The sequence below is a fragment of the Equus quagga genome, chromosome 2 (assembly GCF_021613505.1).
Source record: "Equus quagga isolate Etosha38 chromosome 2, UCLA_HA_Equagga_1.0, whole genome shotgun sequence".
Lineage (NCBI taxonomy): Eukaryota > Metazoa > Chordata > Mammalia > Perissodactyla > Equidae > Equus > Equus quagga.
In genome coordinates this window covers 164,598,112-164,622,163 of record NC_060268.1, presented here as the reverse complement: position 1 = coordinate 164,622,163, position 24,052 = coordinate 164,598,112, and the positions used below count along the sequence as shown (strand labels likewise).

The 24,052-nt window shown below is 35.0% G+C and overlaps 1 protein-coding gene across 2 annotated transcripts in view; it reads right to left on the bottom strand.

Moving 5' to 3' along the window:
* The window catches only part of PDCD4 (programmed cell death 4), a 25,760-nt gene extending 1,708 nt beyond the window's left edge, over positions 1–24,052 (bottom strand). Inside the window, exons 1-12 of one of the 2 annotated variants that reach the window (XM_046653625.1) lie at positions 23,951–24,025; positions 20,158–20,197; positions 19,872–19,978; positions 14,544–14,846; positions 12,336–12,430; positions 10,594–10,707; positions 8,107–8,328; positions 6,460–6,557; positions 5,428–5,542; positions 2,936–3,043; positions 2,596–2,706; positions 964–1,103 (exon numbers count right to left, since the gene is read on the bottom strand). In XM_046653625.1, the coding sequence (XP_046509581.1) occupies positions 964–1,103; positions 2,596–2,706; positions 2,936–3,043; positions 5,428–5,542; positions 6,460–6,557; positions 8,107–8,328; positions 10,594–10,707; positions 12,336–12,430; positions 14,544–14,846; positions 19,872–19,914 (1,349 nt within the window). In that variant the 5' untranslated portion in view covers positions 19,915–19,978; positions 20,158–20,197; positions 23,951–24,025. Of the gene's footprint in view, positions 1–963; positions 1,104–2,595; positions 2,707–2,935; positions 3,044–5,427; positions 5,543–6,459; positions 6,558–8,106; positions 8,329–10,593; positions 10,708–12,335; positions 12,431–14,543; positions 14,847–19,871; positions 19,979–20,157; positions 20,198–23,950 lie in introns of both variants that reach the window. The other variant, XM_046653624.1, reaches the window with a different exon arrangement.

The window sequence follows — 24,052 nt, the reverse complement described above, 5'->3', positions numbered from 1 at the left end:
GAGGGGAACAAAGCAGTAAACAGCAAGAAGCCTTGGCCAAAGTTGAGTTTCTACTAATGTATACCACTTGGCACATCAGTACACAAATGGTGCCAAGTAGAGATCTACATTTTCAAACATTTTTATCAAGGCCATTAAACTGTATCTTCCACCATTATTTTTTCCTTCTCTCTTAATGGCTTCTAAACTTCCTAGAGCAAAGGATACTACCAGGAAGTATTTTTCTGAGATTTAATTCTCATAATGCACTTAAATAAAAATATACAAAGCTTATAAAATTTTTCAGATAAAAATTACAAAAACTTAAAATGTACATACAACAGACCCACACAAGAAGTTTAGCTATTAACTATAAAAGTTTAGCTATAAACTTTTATACCTATTACATTATAAGCTTCCTTATAAGCTTTAACAAAAAATTCATCAACTCCTAAAGCAACCCTGGTAGCACAAATATAACACCTCCAAAGAATCACACACACACTTTCTAGTGTGATAAGATCCAATTAGCCCCAACTGTCCAGTCTATAAAGGAGCAAAAGGGAGCTTCGTAGAGGACAGGAATAAGCCTAGATCCTGGAAGTCAGACATCCTTGGCCTCTACCGTGTGTGACCTTAGAAAAAGGACTTTACACCTCCCTAGCCTCAATTTTCTCATCTTATTGGTGATAATATCGGCTCTGAAACAGTTATTTACACTACTCAGAACAGAGCCTAGTACACAGAACTGCTCCACAAAATTAGTTTCCTTCTAGTGAACTGGGGCTTCATGAGGTAGTCCTGTATAGATTTACAAGAGGGCAAAATAAACTTCGCCTTGTTTCTCCATAAACTTAAAATAGATGATTTTTGCTCTTGAGTGACTTCAGGGAAGATACCATTATTTTTTTTCCCACAGATTAGAATGATAGAAAACTAACTTCAGCATCTCAGCCAGTATTTTATGTTGAAAAAGTAAAGTACCTTGAAGGACAAAGATCTCTGAGTTGTTTGGAAATTATTCCAGCCTGAAAACATTCTTCTACAAATCGTTCAAGCACAGAGTATGAATGTGGGACATCCAGATTAATATCCGGAATTTCATTGTAAATTCTCTCATAACCCTAAAACAATGAAGTTATATACAGAATCAATGAAATTATATACAGAATTGTTTGCCCATATAAAATACATAATGCCATACACCTATCACTGTCATGAAGTTATATTTAAGGCCAAATGTTCATATAATTAGGCTGAAGTCAGATCTGAACCTGGAAAAGCACAGATGATAGTAGGTACATTTATTACAGAATGTTTTCTTTAAAACTGTTCTCTCGGGACAGCACTGTGGCCAAGTGGTTAAGTTCGAGCGCTCCACTTCAATGGCCCAAGGTTTCGCTGGTTAGGATCCTGGGCACGGACATGGCACTGCTCATCAGGACACGTTGAGGTGGCGTCCCACACACCACAACTAGAAGGACCCACAACTAAATATATACAACTGCGTACTGGGGGGATTTGGGGAGAAAAAGCAGAAAAGAAAAAAGAAAAAAAAAAGATTGGCAATAGTTGTTAGCTCAGGTGCCAATCTTTTAAAAAAAAAACCAAAAAACCGTTCGCTCAAGGGGCCGGCCCCGTGGCTGAGCAGTTGGGTTCACATGCTCCACTTCCACAGCCCAGGGTTTCACCAGTTCGGATCCTGGACAAGGACATGGCACCACTCGCCAGGTCATGCTGGGGCGGTGTCCCACATCGCACAACTAGAGACACCCACAACTAGAATCTACAACTGTGGGCTGGGGGACTTTGGGGAGAAGAATAAAAAGAAAAAAGAAAAAAGGGAAGATCGGCAACAGTTGTTGGCTCAGGTGCCAAGCCAAAAAAAAAAAATGGTCTCCCCAAAGAACTTCAGGCAGACATCAGACATTGGACACATTTCTTCTCATCTACTTTTCTATAAACACTGACTAAATTTAAGGCAAGTAAGAACCTCCCCAACATTTTAATAACAACACCTACAGTTTTAATAGGAATAAAGTACTTTAAATATAATTTGTTAAAATTCATGTTTCTCTGTACATATAAAATAGAAATCATCATACATTAGAACTCTTAAGGAAGAACCCACAGTCACATTTTTACAAATACAAGTAAAAAAAAAACACTGACATGTTAGCTTCCAAGAAATGGCTGCAAGAGGTTCAAACATAAACACTACTATTTTAAAAAAGCAGGGGGGAAGGGCCGGCCCCATGGTGTACTGGTTAAGTTTGTGCATTAAGTTGTGCAGCCCAGGGTTCACAGGTTCGCTCCCAGGCACAGACCTATACACCACTCATCAAGCCATGCTGTGGCAAGGTCCCACATACAAAACAGAGGAAGACTGGCACAGATGTGAGCTCAGGGACAATCTCCCTCAAGCAAAAATAAGACAACTGGCAGCAGATGTTAGCTCAGGGCCAATCTTCTTCACCACCAACAAGAAAAAAACTATAAGCATAATAATAGTGAATATACCTAAAAGAAAACTTCACTGAAAATTCATAAGTTTTATTCAATCATTACATATTTAAGGTCAAAGCCTAGAATTGTCCAAAATAACATTATACTCACTCTTTTCATTTGGTCTAGAGTAATGGTAGAAGATTTCCAAAGGGATTTTAATAAATCCAAAATCATCTTAAATGTACTTTCTCCAGTTGACTCTAAAACCATTACAATGGCCTAAAAATTGAAGAAATGAATAAATTTTCAGTCATTAATTCACATAAGAAACTGCTCCTAAAATAGATCTCTCTGTAGTATGTAACTAAAATCATTATGAAAATTTAAAAACAACTTTCTCCCTTAACATTAAAATTTTTAAAAAGTATGCTATTAAAGAAGCATTAACTCACTGTAGTGCAAAAAGAAATGCCTAACAATTCTCTTTGGAATGTTACAGTAATCTTACTTCATATACAAGCTCATGGTGAAAATGAGGTACTTCCAGTTCCTTAAGGCAATGTTCAGCCTCAGATATGTCTCCAGAGAGTAAATATTCTTTCAGCAGCATATCAATCTATGAGATTTAAAAATTGAGATGTATTAGAATTCCAGATTTTTTAAAAAACTGTGATTTGCCTAAAGGATTTATTTAGCCCAATCTCAATATATTACATGATGAAACAGCAGGTCACAAACAGCTATCTAAGAACATATAGACTTGACATGATCGTAACAGAATTTTTTCAGAATTGGAAAGTAAATTTCCAATTTTCAAATGGTTCACAATTATGAAGAACATGCAGTGCTTCAGTTTATCTTGATAATCACTGAGATCTACAAGGAGACTTAAGATGTACCTGGCCTAAGTAGTGACCATAACGCTTCAATGCTCCTCGTGAAACAAGTGATCTTAAACACCACTAGAGGGCACCAACTGAAAGTCTCAAAATGAATTCTTAAAAGTGGCAAAAACTCTTTCACTTCCATCAGGATAACGTTAATTGTGCACTGGGAGCCAAAAAATGAGAGATGGTAATAAGGCTTTACTAAACAGGGCAAAAATTTCCATATAGTTTCTCTTTTCTCTATAACTGACAATTTGAAACCTTTTATCTAAAACATTCAGTAATTCAGCTTCCAGTTACAGCTAAAGAGGCAAGTCTTGACTTTCCTGTTCAGATTTGTATTGTAACATCTATGGCTCCAGAGAAAAGGGGGGGAAGTTTTTCAGCACAGGCACTTCAACTACGAATGTTCTTCCCCAGACACTGCCTGTTAAAATCACCTTTGCGCCTACTAAGATTGAATAAAATAATCTTATTATCTACTACTTACAACTTCTACAATATATTTTCATAAAAGATAAAGTAAAATTTGATCAGTAGAATTCATCCTGATGAATAATTCCTATTATCATGCTTTTAGGAAAGTAAATACTTAAAGCATGGCATTTGAAAAGTGTTTTCACTTTATAATTATAAATTAATACATTTAGTATTTAAATTATACCACTTAGTTTTTTAACTTTGCTATGTGAAGTATTTATGTTTCCCATCAGGTTCCTTGCATTTTTGAGAATGATAAATTATAAATGCACGTATACATTACTAAAAGTCCTCTTTGTCCAACTCATCCTTCTATGTAAAAAGTAAATGAGTACCTAAAAGTCAACCTCAAATTGACATATTGGTAGTTTTATTTCAATTTTTATCTTGACCATTTTTTTGTTGAGATAATTCACATACAATAAAATAGTTTGGCAGTTTCTCAAAATATTAATTTTGGAGAATATTATCATCTTAACAATATTAAGTCTTCCAACCCATAAACATGGGATATCTATTTATCTTTAATTTCTTTCAACGTTTTGCAGTTTTCAATGTAGAAGACTTGCACTTCTTTTGTTAAATTTATTCCTAAGTATTTTAATCTTTTTTATGCTACTGTAAATGCAATTGTTTTCTTAATTTCATTTCAGATCATTCATTGCTAGTGTATAGAATTAGAACTGAATTTTGTATATTGATCTTATATCCTGTAACCATGCTGAATTCATTTATTAACAGTTGGGTTTTGGTTTTTGTTTTTTTGTGGATTCATCTGGATTTGGATTTTCTGTATACAGATCATGTCATCTGGGAACAGTGAGAGTTTCACTTTTCCCTTTTTAATCTAGATGCCTTTTATTTCATTTTCTTGCCAAACTGCCCTAGTATCTTGACTGTTTTTATACCTCAAATTTTTCTAACAACTTTCGAATTTTTTGAATTCCTCTACTTCCTCTACTTTTTATATGTGGGACGCCTACCACAGCACGGTGTGCCAAGCCGTGCCATGTCCGGACCTGGGATCCGAACTGGCAAACGCTGGGCTGCTGAAGCGGAACGTGTGCACTTAACCGCTGCGCCACTGGGCCGACCCCAAATCTGGCATTTTAATGCAATAAATCAATTACTTTTTCCTTTAAAGCATGAATACAGGTAATGAAGTGCCTTACAAAAATCTAGCACTCTGATCTACTTTAGCATTCATAATTTATAATCTAAGACTACCCAGTTTCAAATTGCTCAAATAAAAATGGATATTTATTAAATAACTACAAAATAGAAAGTCTTACTTAAACAGTATTTGAAAAACTTTACATACCAATATAAGAAAAAGACTTGAGACATTCCTTTGAGGTTCATACACAGCCTTCTTAGAATTATTCATAAAAGCCATTTTAACTTAACACAGTCTCATTTTTAAGTCAGGGAAACCATAAAAATTTAATAATTATTATTGTGTAATTTATAACAAAAGGGTATAAAGCCAAATATACAAGGATTATTCAATTTTCCATTGGCAGCTGTAAGACTGATCTTAATTTTTGTCCACAAAAATACCAGCTAGAGGGCATAGTTTATTTCCCTAGAGGAATACATACAAACTAAGTTAAAGACAATACTCAATAGTTACCTCTTTAACAAGGTGGTTAACAGATTGCTGCCCACCTCCAGAGCCCCACACACTGTCTTTGCGCTTTCCACCTTTAGACATACTCAGGAGCACAGTAGCCTTATCCAGGGCAGCTCTACCAAAAAAAAAAAAAAAATTTAATTTTGACACTCAGACATGCTTAAAGTTGACCAAATTATGGATAAAGTTGGAAAAAAAAACCATATGCACTAAAAGATTTCACATAACATTAAAGCAACTTAACATTTAAAAGTCTTCTAAAAAACTTTTTCAAAATACAAAGTGAGGAGCAAAAAAAACTTTGTTTCTCATGTTTATATTCTCATACTCTATTATTTCCATTTCTCAGTCACCAAAAATCTAACATTATTACAAAATAATTGATCTATACCGAGAAGGAACATTTCACATAAAATTGTCATATAGATCCATGCTTTCCCACCAGGGTGACACTTCCATGATGACCCTGAAGTAGTCCTAGGAAATTAACATCTATACTGGATAAAACCTAAGACATGGCTAAATCCAAAGCTAAGTTTCCAGGAAGGTATGAAGTCATATAGCACAACCCCACATATCACGTTTAGCTTATCACACCAAAGAACAAGATTGAAAAACATTATTTCCTAAGATTTCTGTAGCACATAAATATTAAATAAAATTTAAAATGGGGCTCCTTTATTAGAATATTAAATTATTAGAATATTAAATTATTACACAATGTTAAAACCTGAAGGACCTTTTTTAAGTCCAATCCTTTCATTTTAAAAATAAATAAACTGAGGCCCAGAGGAGAGTGGCTTGACATAAAGTTTGCTGATGGTTTAGCTAAAACTCAGTACTTCTGCAATATAGTACTGTGATCTTCTTGCTATATCATGCCAACTATCTCTCAACTTTGTTTTAACAGTGAAGGATAGACACAAATGACAGATGTTCACAATGTCTGATTAATTCAAGCATCATTTCAATGGACTCCTGTAGAATTTTCCCCTATTGTGAAATGCTAAGCAGGAAAATTAATTTACTTACCTAGCCTGTACACAATCTACAGTTCCTTTGTAACTATCAATATAGGTATTACATAAAATTCCATCTCCAACAGCTCTAGCAATAAACTGGCCCACCAACTATAATAAAAAAAAAAGAGCTATATAAAAAAATCTGAAATAAACCTTTATAGAACATAATTTCTAAATACATAAATGAAGACGACTGGTTAAACTACACAATGAATACCTAAGACATCTTGGAATATTGAAAAAAACCTCTATTTAGCACCTCCTAGTTATGCTTGGCACATACTCCCACATCAAGCTAAGTGTCAACGGTGGTGGGGGGACATCTGTTTTGCTCACTACTGAATCCCCAACACCCTGTACACTGCCTGAAACACAGTATATGATCAAAAATACTTGTTAAGTCAATGACAAAGTCAAGAGAAACCTCTCTTCTGGGGAAAAAAAGAAAATGAGACTAGGTGTTCTGAGAAAACTGATTAAAGGAATATATCTTATAGAGACAAAGCTGCATAGAAATGTTTATCTGAAAGTATGTTTATAGCATTATGTCTTAGAAAAATTGGAAACTTTAGTGTCCAAGAATAAAGGTGTAGTAAAATGATACATACATAAGATGGCACACCATGTGGCCATAGGGAAATATGTTTACCACATTGTATGGTGTGAGAAAAAGTAAGTTAACAAAATAGCACATACAGTATGATTCCATTTTTTATTAAAACAAAAAATGTAAGGATATATAAAAACCATACATTGATATACACCCAGAGAAAGTAGAATGAAGATTTAACAGCAAAATGTTAACAGTGGTTATTTTTGCTGGCCTTTCTTCCTTTTTGACTTTTATTTTTCAAAAATTCTATAATGAACATGAACTTATGTAATCACTTTTTTAAAGTATGGGTATGGGCATAAAAGAAAAAAAGTCCATGTTTGAATCATAGCTCAATACCCTACACAGACTACTGTTTGTCGCAGGAAAGTATTACAGAAACGGCATTTAGGAATTAAACTACCTATACTCTTCCTAAACTAATGTTTAAGTAAAGTGCTCCTACCTTGATTTAAAGCTTTGGTCAAGTAAATAGCAATGATTTCACATGTTTTCAATTTCAAACCAGAAAGTCATATTATGTCATATTAGTGTCAGCATGTATTAAATCTAATAAAAGTATAAGGCTTTGAGGACAGAATCTTAACAGAAGCAAAAATCATGAATTGCCTAATTATTTCCCCACAATGGGAACAGACTTATTTGACTATTTTTACAATAAACATTAGTCAAGCAAATTCAATCCTCAATTATAACAATTACACTTTTTTAAATCCTAGCTCATATAACAGCTTAATGACGTACAATAGAGAATATCCAGAAAGCAAAAAAATATGACCTAAAAACCATACACAGCACTGAGACAGGGGAAGTAGGACATGAAATTATATTATGATAAAAACTATGTTTGGAAAAAAAATTAAAGAACAGCTAGGGAAAAATACACCAAAAAGTTACAGGGCTATTTTTTTGTGTGTGGTAGGAAATACGGGCCATTTTTTCCTCTTTCATCTACTAAAATTTCCTAGGAGCAGGTATTATTTCCATAATTGGAAGTGTAGCTGGAGGACAGAGAGAAAGAACACAAAGAAGAATCATACAAACCTGTGGTGCTCTAGGAGTATCCAGTGCTAATTCAGGTAGATCTTTCAACAATTTATCAAATGACTTTTCTACATCGTTTGTGCTCATTACCGTCCCACAAAGGTCAGAAAGGAGCTTAGATGTCATTTCTCTGTGACTAGCCTTTCCCTCCAATGCCAAGGACACTGCCAACACTGGTACTCCACTTTTCATTTCACCAAGATTTAAATCTCTTAGCATTTCCTATTCAAAAAAAAAAAAAAAAGTATGTCACTGCCTTTAATTTAATATAATTTTACTTTTAAAAAACTCAAGATTTTGTGGCCAGCCCCACGGCTGAGTGGTTAAGTTCGCCTGCTCCACTTGGGCAGCCCAGGTTTTCACCAGTTTGGATCCTGGGCGCAGACCTAACACTGCTCATCAAGCCATGCTGAGGTGGCGTCTCACATAGCACAACCAGAAGAACCTACAACTAGAATATACAATTGTGTACTAGGGGCTCTGGGGAGAAGAAGAAAATAAAAAGAGAGAGAAGATTGGCAACACATGTTAACTCTGGTGCCAATCTTTAAAAAAAAAAAAAAATCAAGATTTTATCCATATATCCTTACCTTTCTCCCTTTAGAAATAATCAGAGAAGCAGTCATATTTTGTAGGATAGGATAAATACATCTTTCTCTGCATATAAATTAGATATTGATCCACTTTGTCAAGCTTTAACTGTCTGAACATTACTAAACTCAAGAATGTGAATTACACCTAAAATAGTTTATTAATCCACCTAATATTGCTAAGTTTAGTGTTAGGAGTTAACTAACCTGCTTTATAATCTATTAATACTATTTCTAGGAATACTATTTTATGAGCATTTGTGGAGAGATTCATTTTACATTGTCTAAGCTGTTTATACTCTATTTTCTTCAAAGCTTTCTCTTCACACAAAAATTTACTTTCATATAAAGTTTAAAATGAGATCTTAAACCTTTGTTTTTAAGTAGGATTATTGTTTTAAATGCTGGGATAAAGTTAAAATTTCCTATTAAAAATATAATAGCAGCAGCTAAGACTTACTGAGCACTTATAATGCACCAGGCATTATAACAGCCCCTTTATTTTATATCTTATTTAATACTCGAAATAACCCTTTGAAGGAGGTATCACACCCTACTCATCAGAGCCAAAGCACAGAAAAATTAAGTATTTGCTGAGGGCACACAGCTGGAATGGCCAAGTTGGAAATGAAATATAGGCAGCATGACTCTAGACAGTAAATTCCAGTTACTTAGAGTGCCTTTCCTTTTAAAGTTTCCTCAGAATATTTACATCATACTACTAAAAGGGTGCCAGAACTATTTTCACAGGCACCTAACTGGTGGCCTTGTTAGTAGTCTCTTCCCACTCCATTTCATCTTCCTGGACTGCGCTTGAACAACTCACTCATTGCCTTTAAACATGATATTCCTCCTTCCTGGAAAACCCTCTTCAACTGTCTTATCCTGGCAAACTCCTAACCATCGTTAGATGCCTCAGAATCATCTCTTCTATCGCGCTCCATTTTATGCTTCTCTAACACTCTGCTCATAGTATTACGCAGTGAATAAACACATAGAATACCACTGGTCCCTTGCTAGGTAGGTAAGAGGATTACAACTGTCCCTGCCTTCACAGGACTTATTAAACTCTTCCTCTATAATAGAATGGTTCACATTATATTTTAATAATCTGTTTATATATCATTTCCCTCACTTGACTGAGCTTCAAAAAGGCAGCAATCTCCTATTACAAATTCCTCCACATGGTACACATCCAAAGATATTAAGCCTCATGGTATCAGACAAACCAAGAAAGCCCAGTCTGAATTAAAAGAATCTAAATTATAAGTCTTCTAAACAGTTACAATTCTACTACTTTTCAGTAATCTTAACTAGACCAATAATTTTATTTTGCCCTTCTAGATTTACTTTTTGAACAATGCATAACACGGTAAATGTTCCCATGGAAATTATGTTTCAAATTTATCTTGGTTTCTGTAAACACTCTTTTTTCAAATCTTTAAATCTGTGTTATTTTTACTGGACAGAGTACAAAGATAAATTTTATCCTAATCCTGAGCATTGAAATGAAAGTCAAAAAACTGGAACTAAGGCATTTTTAACTGAGATCCCTGAAAAGGTTTCAGAAGGTCCATAAATGCCTCAAAATTGTTAAAATTATATTTCATAAACTATAAATTATAAAAATGTTATAATTATAAAAGTTATTAAAATATCGTGTTGTGCCATTTTTCATAGCAGAAAATGACAAATAGCCCTCATCAGATCCCAAATAGGCAAGAATTGATCTACATTAATGAAATTTTACTCCATTTCTTAGTTAGAAATTCATTTATACCAAAGAAAAATGCTTAATTATTCAGTGCTCCAAGATCATTCTGGACATGATGTTTTGCTTCTAATAGGGTTTTTCTCTTCTATATTAGATAAACTATATTTTCAACTTTAAACCTACCGCAACTTCATTAGTATCTCCATGCTCAAAATATTCCTGTATGATTGGTGTTAAAGTTTTCTCAAATGCCGTTTCATCCAAAGGCAAAACCACAGTTTCATAAACACAGTTCTCCTGGGTGGGGAAGAGGGAGAAAGAGTTACAAATTAAAAAACAAAATATTCAGATAAATTTAAATTGTTTTCTAATTTTATATTCCAACTAGTTAGTAATCCTCATTCAGGGCAAGAAAAAGACACACTACATGCTTTGGTCACTTGTATTATATAAAAATAGAATCTATGTCACTGTTCTTTTACAAAATCTGAATACAATAAACCAATACTATAGATTAGAACCACTAACCACAGCAAATACATGACTTGTTCCCAACCTCCCATATCTTGCTACTTTTTTATATCTCTCACCAATCCTTCAGTAACCAAAAAGCTTTCAGATGGTTTCCTGTCATACCTAGTATTTTCATTAAAACTTTACTTTTTAAAAAAATGAAGCAGGAACCAAAGCCTTCATGATTAGTATTATCATAATAAAAGTCCCTATAACAAAAATCAATGTTGTAGTGACTAAAAAATCTCTAAGGAAAAGCACTATTCAACTGACATTTCAAAAAGATGATTATTGTCCATTAATCTTCTATACCCCTTCTCCTCTGCAAAAAAGCCCTGAAATGTTTATATCCAACTTGTGACTGGCTTGAGTCTAACAACATACACTTGAAAGACTATACATTAAAATGAGAACTTTTAGCAAAGAGTCTATAGTATTTAAATTCTAGTGATTTTAAAATATATTTTTTAGTGTTCTCTTAGAAATATTTCCACGTCCAACTATTAGTTAAAATAGATAAAAGTACATACAAACAATACACAATAAAAACAATCTAACGTATACTCTGATAATTTCCTTTCTAAAATTTTCAATCGTAATGCCCTACCTTATGCAAAGATAGTACTTTAAAAAATATGTCATAATGTCTGGTTATTTGCTTCAAAATAATCCAGAGCATGGGGAGCAGGGGGCTGCGGCAGACGGACACAAGAGGAAGAGTAAATGGAAGTACAAGATGAAAGATGATTAGCCATGAGCTATTAATTATTGAAGTCAGTAAAGTTGGGAGATGAGTACAGCAGGTTCATTATACTATCCTACTTTTCTATAAGTTAGATATTTTCCATTAAAAAGACAAATACATATAAATGCTCTATAAAATATATTAAAAATTTACATTCCCAGCACTGTCCCTAGAAAAAAAGATCTACATGTTCCAAAAATAAAATTTACCATATAGTTACCATCCTAAACAGCAATATTTAAAAGGAACTTAATATCTATAACTCTTTTATGATGTTCAAAAGAATATATATTCTTCTCAATTATCACTACAGAAAGAAACTATACTAACTCAACAGAATTTATTGAAAAGCAGTCAATTTGATAATCCTAAGTGAATTTGTAAAGACCTACTTTAAACTCACTTCAAAAATCAAGTGAAAATTATGCATACATTACTATCAGTTAACTTCGTTTCCTAATCCAAAATTAACCCAACAGTCTGAAAGTACTGACTATGTATGTGATTTAGACATATATACTATACATAATCATATATATAATTTGATAGATATTAGTATAGATATAGAATATACAATTTGAAAAATGAATGAGTAAACTACAAACATGAGGTCAAAACATTTATATGCATTGTAAATATATATTTAAAAAAAGTAAAGCAATGATACCTGGTCATCATCATAGTTAGGATCCTTCACATCTACTTCCTCCACATCATATACCTGTCCAGGTGTACCCCAGACACCTTTGCCTCCTGCACCACCTGAAAATGTTTAGAATTGAGAAAGGAAAGAGCACAAAGTTCATAAATTTTCATTTTAATTGAAATATGAAATAATTCGAGATGTTCAGATGTTAATTAACAGCTAAAAGAGTGTATTTTAATTTCTATGCTAGTTCTTTCTCCAGTTGAGTTATAAACATCTTTTTATTCAGATCACTGCTTTTTCAGTAATGATTATATACTATATTATTTTATAACCTATTTCCCAAACATCAAGTTCAAACAGCTTATAAAGTTAAAACTATAAAGGCAGATGCTTTAAAATAAAAGCAAAAACCAAAAAGAGATCAGAAAAATAGCTATATCAGGGACCTCAAGGGAGGTGATGTTGCAGTTGAGCTCTAAATTTTATTTGACATTTCTTGGGACCAAAACAAAAAGAAATATGTTGAGCCAGTAAGATGTGACATAGAAAAATCAACAAGGGAGAAATTATTTAATAAAGAAGCACAGTGACTACTATGAAAAGTTTTAAAGTCAAATACTCTTTAGATATAAAAGTATACATTAAACTATACTCTGCAACAAGCAAATCATTGCAAATAACTAATTGCTATTTAAGCACTAACAGCACTGATTACTTCTGTCTGCTTCTATATATAAAGCAACCAGAAGTTTAGCAATTCCAACTTTCACAGTTGCTTTTCTACATAAATGTACTGAAATGATTTTTTTTAAAAAAAACTAGCACCTGAACTAACAACTGTTGCCAATCTTCTTCATTTTTTTTTCCCTTCCTCTCCCCAAAGCCCCCCCAGTACATAGTTGAACATTATAGTTGTAGATCCTTCTGGCTGTGCTATGTGGGATGCTGCCTCAGAATGGCCTGACGAGCCATGCCATGTCCATGCCCAGGATCCAAACTGGCGAAATCCCAGGCCACGAAAGAGAAGTGCATGAACTTAATCAGTCAGCCACAGGGCCTGCCCCTGTACTGAAATGTTTTTGTAAGACTCAATATACTGCATTATTTTTAAAGAACTTTACAATATCACCGATATTTTTTGGAGGTTTTTATAACTAGAGTATAATCCTTACCACCAGAGTAAAGCAGAATCTGATAACTAAGTTTCATTTTGATACAACCAATGGTTGTAGAGACATTCAACAAGAGTAACCATTGTTTTATTTCGTTATTCAGGATTTTTTTGCTGGGGAAGACTCACCCCTGAGCTAACATCCATTGCCAATCCTCTTTTCTCGCTTAAGAAGATTAGCTCTAAGCTACCAACTGGGCCAAGCTTCCTCTATTTTGTATGCGGGTAACCACCACAGCATGGCTGATGAGTGGTGTAGGTCTATACCTGGGATCCAAACCCACAAACCTGGGCCACTGAAGTAGAGTGTGCTGAACTTAACCACTACACCACAGGGCTGGCCCCAGGACTAACAATTTTTGACAGATCACAAAAATATTTTGCAAGAATCCTAGACCACAAATTGAAGCTCCCACCATTTGGAAGCTGGTGAAATCTCCAAGTTGCATCAAAATTCTACTATAGACAGAAGCTGACAAACCCCTCATTCAACAAACATTTAAGTACCTACACTGCTACTCACCATTCCAGGCACTGGAGATAGAACAGTGAAATACACCATTCCACTTCCGTACCCAAAATAAATAGAGCTAAAGAAAACTCAGAACCTGATCTATGAAATCATTAAAATTCTGACCCAGGTATTACCAAATTTATATTTATCATGTATTATATTTATCATTACCATTCTTAACAATGGACCTAATTAGATTCATTAGATAATAGGTATGATAAATTTCTGACCCCACTTCTTTCAAGTAAAGTTAGAGAGTACACGCACAATTCATAACTGTGAAAAGCATCTGTGTGTATTTTGCTGGAAATGAGAGAAAATTCTGCTCAAGAAAACTAAATATATTCAAACAAGAAAAAGGCTCAACTTAAAGAAAAAGTGGGATAGTCCTCAGATTATTACTATGCAAAAATATACACAAACATAAAACCTTACATCATCATTGTTTAAATTTCTCTCATTCCTAAAGTAAGGAAATGGTAGTATAAGAACCGACAGTATTTTTTTTCCATTTGTTTCTTTGGCCATGGTATATACCAACCTTTCTTTGGTAGTCCCCTTCCTTTCCCAGATCTGGATCGCCTGTCTAGCAACCTTCCCTTTGGACTGGTTGGTACAGTTACTCCACTTCTAAGGGCTTCACTTCCGTTATCACTGACCGAATCGCCTCTGCCAGAGTCCCGGGATGAGTTTTTCCGTAGTCGTCTTTTAGCCTTGGCATTAATTCTAGCTTCATTAATGGAGGATGCCGAAATCCAATTTCCATTTATCTCATTCTTTATTTCCTCAGTCCCAGTATTTTCTTCATCGCCAGAAAAGAGAGAGTCACTTAAATTATCAGGATCTTAAAGAGGAAAATGAAAAAAGAAAATTCTATGTAAGTATTTTAATCATCTACTCTTATACCAGGTATAGTTTTAAATTACATTAGGTTGAATCACATGAAATTACCATTTTTGTAAGTCAGGAACAGTCGCATATTGTCAATTTCATATGGTTCAACCTAATAAATGACAACTAAGTATGATTAGTTTCCGTATTATCATGCAAAGTAAACTAATGCACTGAATTTTAATGAACAAAGTTTACTGAAACCATATTATCTCATGAGTTTAGGTCATAAAATCCATGTTAATATAAACACCAAATATAAAACCTTTAGATTTTTGTGAGCTAACAGAGTGAAGCAATTGGAGATAGAAGAGACTAAGGATCTTGAAAGAAGGGAGATAAACTAATATTTACAGAATGCCTACCATTCATCGGGCATTATGCTGTCATTTACCCACAAGTTTGAGAGCTTTATTACATCATTTATAGAGATACGGAAACTAAGGCTGAGAGTATTTAAATAACTTGCCAAACACCTCATGATTAATTACAGTTACCTAGGAAATATTACTAATCCAAAGAGTCTGAAAGGCATTTGGCAAAATAAGTGATCACATATGATTACTAAAGTGAACTGCTGATGCTTCACTGCTTTCAAAAATAAAGCTTGCTTTCAAAGTCATCATCTCAAAGTCCTAATGCATCTCTCCAAACTTGACTCCTATTACTTACCTTCCTCTGAAAATCTTCCAGCCTATATAAGATTTGCACCTTATCCCCTGAAAGACAGCAATGTATTTGGAGTTCCCAATGGTCCCGTTTAGAATGTCATCCTCACTACTCTTTTCAGTTATCAAAATCCTTTAAGATACAGCTCAAGTCTTACTTCCTCCATGAAAACTTTCCTAACAGTTCTAACCACAAGAACACTAATGCTCACACAACATTCATTTACGACATCACATAAAACACTTTATTTTTATATAGCAGTCTTATTTTTCCAAATAAGTCATAAGCCTCAAAAGAGGAACCATGCCTATTCTGTACTTCTTTGTATCCTCAGCATCTAGCCGAGTATCCTGCCTACTATCAACTCAAATGTCCCTGGAGATCATATGACATGGAAACAGTCAACTTTGCTCCAAAAACTTTGTAAGTCAGAAAGTTACTGAATTAGTTACCCCTGGGCCAGAGTTGTTTATTATGGCTAACTCAAGTCAGAGTTGAATCCCTGAAATGGTTTTAAATATTCCCAATTGTAATTAGGATGTGTCAAGTCTACGTGCATGGGCTTTAACATGTTGTAAGATAATATACTGAAACTAAAAATTGTTTAAATCTACCTATAAAAAGCATAGATGTGTCAAAATCTTTATAATTCTTGACAAGAAGTATAAAAGTTAGGAACAAACATTGTGGTAATCAAAAAACAAACAAAAACATTAAGTAGAGTCAAATTACTTCCTAAGTCTCAGAAAGCAAAGCAGTCTCCTTGCCTTTGGTCTTCAAACCATTCTCCAAACTGCATACAGACTGATTTTCTATCACATGCCCCCACTGAAAAACCCTTTCAAAGCATTCCCACTGGGTCAAAATAAAGTGTTAACTCATTACCTTGTAACTTAAGGTCTTTCCATGATCTTGCCCTTGCTAACATCACCAGAATGATTGCTGACCACTCCCACATTCAAATGGTCAGAGCTTGGACATCATAGGTAGGTGATGGGGGATGAGTTTGGCAGAACAATACAGAATATATTAGAAAAAAGAGAAAGTGGGACACTGGCTAAGAAAATGTTGCAGTAATTCAGTCACGAACTAACTGGAAGGGGCAAGGGTAATAACTTTGGGGTAAATAAGAAAGTGACACTCAAAGAAAAAATAAAGGCCTTTTAAACAGAATAGATTAAAGAAGAGAGAAAGAATGTCTTAAAAGTTTTTAGACTAAGAGAGGAAGACAGTGTTAGAAAGGTGAGTTTGGGGCATCATCATAACTAAACTACTATGATTACTAGGAGTCATAAGTATACTAAACTACTATGACTACTACTACTACTTGTCATCACCTTCACTATTGTTACATTCTAGAAACTGTGCTAGGCACTTTAGATATGTGGTCTATAATCCTCACAAAGCTCTATAATGAAGCTGTTTATCCTCATTTAGAGATGGAAGATGTTTCATAGAAAAGTTACATATGTAAAATGGATTATGGCCAGGATTCAAATCCACATTTGAATCTCAGATGACCGTAACTGTAGAAAATATAAAGCCAGAATACAGCAGAGCGGTGACAGCTAAAGAGACAGGATGAACAAGAGAGTAAATGTAAAGAGAGAAAAGCAGAAGATCAAGAGGAAGGAGAAGGAAAGACTAGAGATCAGACAAATTAGATGGGGTTTCAAGTAAGTGTGGGTGATGGAAGAAAACATTAAACATCCAGTTGTAATGTACTGCTTTCATTATTCTACAATTAAGGTGAACCACCAAACTCATCCAAAAGATAAAGGACTTAGAAGTATAATAAAATACTCAATACTGTCCCTTGTAAAATATTCAATTTAAATATTTTGCCACACCTGAGTTTCTTTTCTTCAAATATTTTAATATCTTTTCAAATATATCTTTGTGTGTCTGCAGTGGCAGAAACACCTAGGTATATTTTGTATATCAGACCTTATAACTTTTAACCCATGTCTATATCAATTGTTCTTTTATAGTTGCTATTCACACTCAACTAAGTTTTGAAGTTCCATAACCACTACCAATCTGACTTTAAGAAAACCAAAATTAAAAAGATAAAAAACCTGAGTACAAAATGTGGTAACCTGAGTACAGAATGTGGTGACTTCAAAATTATTTTCTACCATGTACTAATTCCCTCTTTCTGAATTCTCTGACATCTCGGTAGTAACCAATCCAACTTATACTCCCACAGTACCAGACAACTGCATTTTCAATTACTGGTCCACTGAGTGGGATAATTAGGATTAATATTAACATATTTTCACTTGTTACATACATAGCATGTGCTATGGGCATGACACACATACACTATATCTCACTTAGTCCTAACAATAAAACTATAGAGATAATATTGAGTATTTATACCCCAGCTTTATACATAATGAAACTGAAGGTCATAGCAAATAACTTACTTCCCCAAAGTAACAGAGCTGGTAAAAGTGGAAGCTAGAATTAGTACACTAGTCTGTCTGACTTGGACTATTTGCTACAGGAAAAATTTACCGCAAAGATGGTTTGTCTTGGGCACATCCAAGTATTGAAGAACTATAAGTCTTTTTTTTTAAGGCATAAGTGGGCAGAGGCATCAAAAACAGGGTTAGAACTAGGACTTGTTATAGTCAGAAAACAAAAAGTATAAAACTTACAGCTGTGCTGTCTAATAAAAATATAATGAAGACCAAATACGTAAGTTTATATTTCCTTGTATCCATATTAAAAAGAAGAAACAGGTGAAATTAATGTTCATATATTTTATTTAATCTAATAGACCCATTTGATCATTTCAATATGTTAATGAATATAAAAAGTTATTGAGGTATTTCACCTTCTTTCCTTCATACCAAGTCTCTTGAAATCTGGCGGATATTTTGCACCTACAGTACATCTCAGTTCAGACAAGTAACATTTCAAATGCTCAATGGCCACATAGGGCTAGTGGTTATCATACCGGACAGTGCAGAAAAGAAGCAATTATCCATATGGGAAATACATTCTTAAATTGTATTACCATCATCCCCACCTCACTGATACAGGAACATTATACCATTTATAATCCTAAAAAGCAAGTACTTATATAGCTATTGTATATAGCAGCACCAAAATAATCATTAATTATTGCAGTAAGTTTTTTTAACTTTCTAGCACACTTTAAATCAGAAAGTTTGTAAATATAAAATGGCAAAGAAGTTTCAACTTCAAAGTGTCTGCTCTGATCAAAGAAAACTATATAACTTTTACACAATAGTGAATCAAAGTCACTGAAAAAAGGAAGCTATAGTATTAAAAATGAAGTATGATAAATATACTTAAATTACAGAAAATAGAAATCCTTTCAATATTAATAAAATTATAAAGCAAAGAATTATCTAACATATACCAATATGAAAAACACTCTGTTGAGAATATCTCAAAATCCTATTTAACTCTCTACAAAGATTATTCTGAAAGCTATAAATACATTTTAAATTGTCTGAAGTTACTCAGCATTTGGATATCTATTCCACAAAACCAATTTTATGATAATAATGTGACTTTGAAACATCATGGAAAATCAAGGAAAATACCCATAGGTAATTTATATAAATTATTAATTAGGAAAGATATCAAAGATACCAATAATAGTTTTTATTGTAGAAATCACTAATTAGCTCATGTGAAAACACTAATCAGCAAGTTCACTACTCTCCATTCTGTACCATATAGTTTATTATAAATACTGGAGAATAAGAATGTATGGAATATCAAAGGATAGGCAGAAAAACAAAGACATGAGGGCCAGCCCGGTGGTGCAAAGGTTAAGTTCCCACGTTCTGCTTCTCTGCAGCCCGGGGGGTTCACCAGTTCAGATCCCGGGTACAGACAGGGCACCACTTGGCAAAAAGCCATGCTGTGGTAGGCGTCCCACCTACCACAGCATGGATGGGCATGGATGTTAGCTCAGGGACAGTCTTCCTCAGTAAAAAGAGGAGGATTGGCAGTAGTTAGCTCAGGGCTAATCTTCCTCAAAACAAATAAAAAAATAAAGACATGATAAATTTCCATAAAAATAAGAACCACAAACTTGATTTTAAAAATCAAGTTTTTATTGATTTTCTTGTATTTTTCATGCTATTTTGTAATAGCATGATTATATGTTACAATACAAGCATCATGTATTGTAATTTCATGCTATTTTCTTGTACATGAATAAGAGAGTTTTTAAAATAAAGACAGTTTTAATATGATGTTTTCATAAAATCTGGTATGCCCTGAAACTTGCTCACAACACAACGTTCAACATAGGATTACTTACCTGTGGAGTTTACATTTAGTATCTGCTCGTTTTCTACATCCATTGTTCCTTAATTTTGCTTGCACTGATTAAATTACCAAATGGAAGTCTTCCTTTGGGAGCTATTTCTTTAAAAAAAAAAAGAAAAATTTCAACATCTTCCAAACCGATATAATTAAGGTATATTCAGTTTACTTAATCACACTGTAAAAAAAAAAAAAAAAAAAAAAAAAAAAAATCACCAAATAATTCCATTTTTTTTTTTTTAAACAGTTCACTTTCAAGGATACTTTCAAGGATAGCTTACCCTAATTAATGTCTGGTTTCAATCTCCTTGACAAGCTTATCTGTGTCAAAAAAAAAAAAAAAAAAAGCGCCCGTATTTCCGGATATATCAAAGCATCCCTTAAACTTGGAATTAAAAGATATATTTGCTATACAGTTTATTTCAAGTTAAAGGAGTATATACACACTCAAATTTTTTAGGAATACTCAGCCTCATAATTAATCTGATATACATAAATACTGGAGACTTTGCTACCAATAAATTATGAGAACTACTACAAAATACAAACACCAGTTTTGGTTAATCAAGAATAGCACATGATAGTGTTACTTTTCATACTACAACATATCTGAAGGCAGATATATCTGCCATTTCATCACCTAGGTATCTATAATTACTATTGTAAGACTTTGGGAGAAAATTTTTAAATCAGCATTTTCTATAATGACAGCATTATTTTTACAATCTGAAAAATCCATTCTTTTTTTTAAAAAGTCCTGCCTATTTCAGAAAGAAGTACAATATCAGCATCTTGATATTTTACACCTTGGTTTCAAAATGGCTTAAAAATTATTAATGCTGGAAGGTTTTGATGAAATCAATTAACTTCTATTTAGATAATTAAATTAGTGATACAAATTCAATCTTATTTGAAAGAAAGACTATCAAGACATACTTTCATAAAAACTATTATCAGAAGGTATAACCAAAATATGATTTCAGAATCTCTCTGGAAATACTTTTAAATAGCAGTTTAGAGTACTTAAGTATTTATCTGCTTAAGTCACAGGTTAGATCTAAGCCCTTCCAGTCACTTACAGTCATTTCACTAGCAGCGTGCTCTTCTAGGATATGAAATGCACAAATTAATGAAAATGACTAATAAGATAATTACAGAGAGATATATCTTTTTCATCTAACATAACCTACTGTTAGATGTCATTTTAGGATAATGATCTATGATGCTTCCTGGGACTCAAAGGTGAAACTGACTTAAATTCATCAATATATACTATTTTAACATCTTATAAGTTTATAGCCCTTTTCTCCAGGAAAGGATATTATTTAGTAAAACAAAAATAAACACATCTTATGCTAAAATCATAAACTTCTCAATATTATACTATAATCCTTAAGCTACTAAGATGCTATCACATTGCTTCAGAAGTTCAGAAAATGGTGCAACCACTCTCTAATTCTATTCAGAATAAACAGACACAGATGATTCTATATTTTTTACCTTTCAAATCCTAATTCCCACCAACTCCAGATTTAGGGGAAAAAAACGAACCTTAAAAATATGTATATAGAGATACACATAGATGTATGAACAAAAATAGTTTGCCAACCTAAATATTTAGTGTCCTCTGTGGCTGAAAATACTGTTTCATCTCAGTATAAGAATTATGTGTTACAGGAAAGCGAAAATGTCATATGATGTGTATATGCGTTTTTTAAACTAGTTACATTAAAAAATCTTTTTTCATACTTGATGCAAGTATAATCTTTGAGAGACTACTTTCTTCAGTACCTAGCTAATAAAGGAAATGAAATGATTATAACCAATATCATAAAGCCCTTTAAAATTCAAAAAGAATTTGGTACGCATTATTTCAGACACCTCTCAGAACAATGCTGAGGTAGGTACTCCATTTTACAGACAACTCAACAGATTCAGAGAAGACAGGTGATCTGTCCACAGATAGCTGCTCAGTGGAAGAACCAGGATGAGAATCCAAACCTTCTAACTCCAGTACTGTTTGCACAAATTCAATACAAGATTTGAATATTCCACAGGAAGATTCTTTTTTAGGGTTAACAGAGAGTAGCTTATTAAAACATACACTCCTATTGTTATATCAAACTTTTAAATACTGCTTTCCAAAAACTAAAAATAATATTTTAAGCTATTATACAGAAGACATTCAGTTGGGCAAAGAAAATTATCAGGTAATGACTATTATCTATAACTTACCAAGTTTGTTTTTATTAAGTAATCATAACAAAACATATAGTCCTGTCTGTGTCTTCAGACAATGATAACACAATCAAGAACTCAGTCATGCTTGATAGCGACAGAGACGTTTTAAAAGTTTAGAGAAGGATAAAGATGTGTTTCATGTTTTTACTCTCTTCGAAGTAGTGGAAATTTTTTCCAGTTAACAATCCTCAAGATTTTTGTCCCAAACTTAAAATGTAAAGTGAAAAATCTAAACCCTGCATCCTTCATATTAAACTATAAAATTAATTTTCAATAAGAAAACCAAACTATACATAAGTTAAAATTCTTTGAAATTAAACAGTTTTCATTTCCCCAGTGTGTTTCACAGAAACACACAATCAGAAGTAGTAATCAATTGCCAAAACATTCCCTAAAAGATAGAGCCTCACCCTCCCACTCTAGTCCCTCCCCAAAAAATGAACTTCCTGAAATATACCTCATAAACCACTCCGACACTTTCTGGAGTCAAGTTCAGACCATACGATAACTAGAAAATTACTTGCATTCATTCCAAGGCTACAATCACAGCTAATTACCAACTTAAAATCAGCTAAAAGCTTTCAACCACAATGATGCAAAAGTGAGCACTACGGAAAATATCAGTGTCATTTATTTTTGCACTCCTAGCAACTATTTTTCCTTTCTCATTACTACAACAGAAAAACCAATCAAAATATAATTCAAAGATGCCTGCTGAGATATTAAGGAATAAAACTATAAGGAAAAAGTTAAGGGTATAAATAACAATAGTTAAATTTAGAACACATCTACAGTGGTCCCTTTTTGAAAAACTATACGGTAGTTTCCTAAAAAGCCTTACATTAGCAAGAATGCCAAAATTCCAAAACTTAACAGTAAAAATACAAGTAAAAACAGGCAGTGACTTTTTTCCCCACACGAAGCTGCATTTTTAATCGTTTTAATGGTTTGAACATACTACAGTTCCTGGCTCCGTAGCCAGTTCTCACAGGGGCCTGGGCAGACGGGCGATACTGACGTCTGCAGACAGTTTTGAAGCTCTGGCAGAAAAAAACCCTCCCCGGGTACCTTGCGGTACCAAATTGACAAATGCAGCAGACACAGCACGCGTTTTACAGAAAGGGGGCTCCCTTCCTGGCTTTGTTGTCTCCGGGAGACTTCATTTAAACTAAAAGAGCTACCCTCTGCCCGGGGAGAGGCGCCGCGAAGTGCGCGCAGGGCCGGGGCGACGGGCACGTGTCCCCTTGCAGCGCCCTCCGCCCCTCCCGCGGCGGCCGGGCCTGCCGCCCCGCGACCCCCAGCCCCGGCCGGGGGATGCTGGGCCGGGGCGGCCGCAGGGCCCGGGGCTGGGAACGCCGGGCCGGGGCCGCCTCTGCGGAGGGCCTCCGGGGGGGGGCCGAGGGGCGGGGAGGGCGCAGAGTTTCCTCCCGGGATTCCAGTCGGGCCCGAAAGATGCCTCCCCACGCCCCCCGCCCCGATAAAAATGAACACCGGCCTTCGCGGGCCTGAGGAGGAGGCCCTCGCCGGAGAGCGCCCCTCTAAGTGAGGCGGGGGTCCTGGAGGGGGCGGGCCCGCGCCGCCGCGCTCCGGGTCCGGGCCCAGAAGGAGGGAACCGGGGCCGGCCCTCCGCAGCCTGGGGCGTTAGAGCGGACGCGGCCGGGCCTGCGGGACTCTGAGGCGGCGGCCAGACCCCCGCCCGCCGGCCCCGACCGGACCGGGCCGCGGCCTCCACGCCCCCTCCCCCTCCCAACGTGCGGCTGCCTCGGAGCAGAGACGCGGGCTGGGGGAAGGCGCAGGCCTCCGGAGCGTGCGAGCCGCCCCGCCGGTACTGACCCCTCGAGCCTCCGCGGCCGCTACTCGCCCGGGTCCCCAGTCCGCCGGCCCCGACCCCGCGCCTCAGCCTCCACCGCCGCGTCCGAGCGTCTCTGGCCCCTT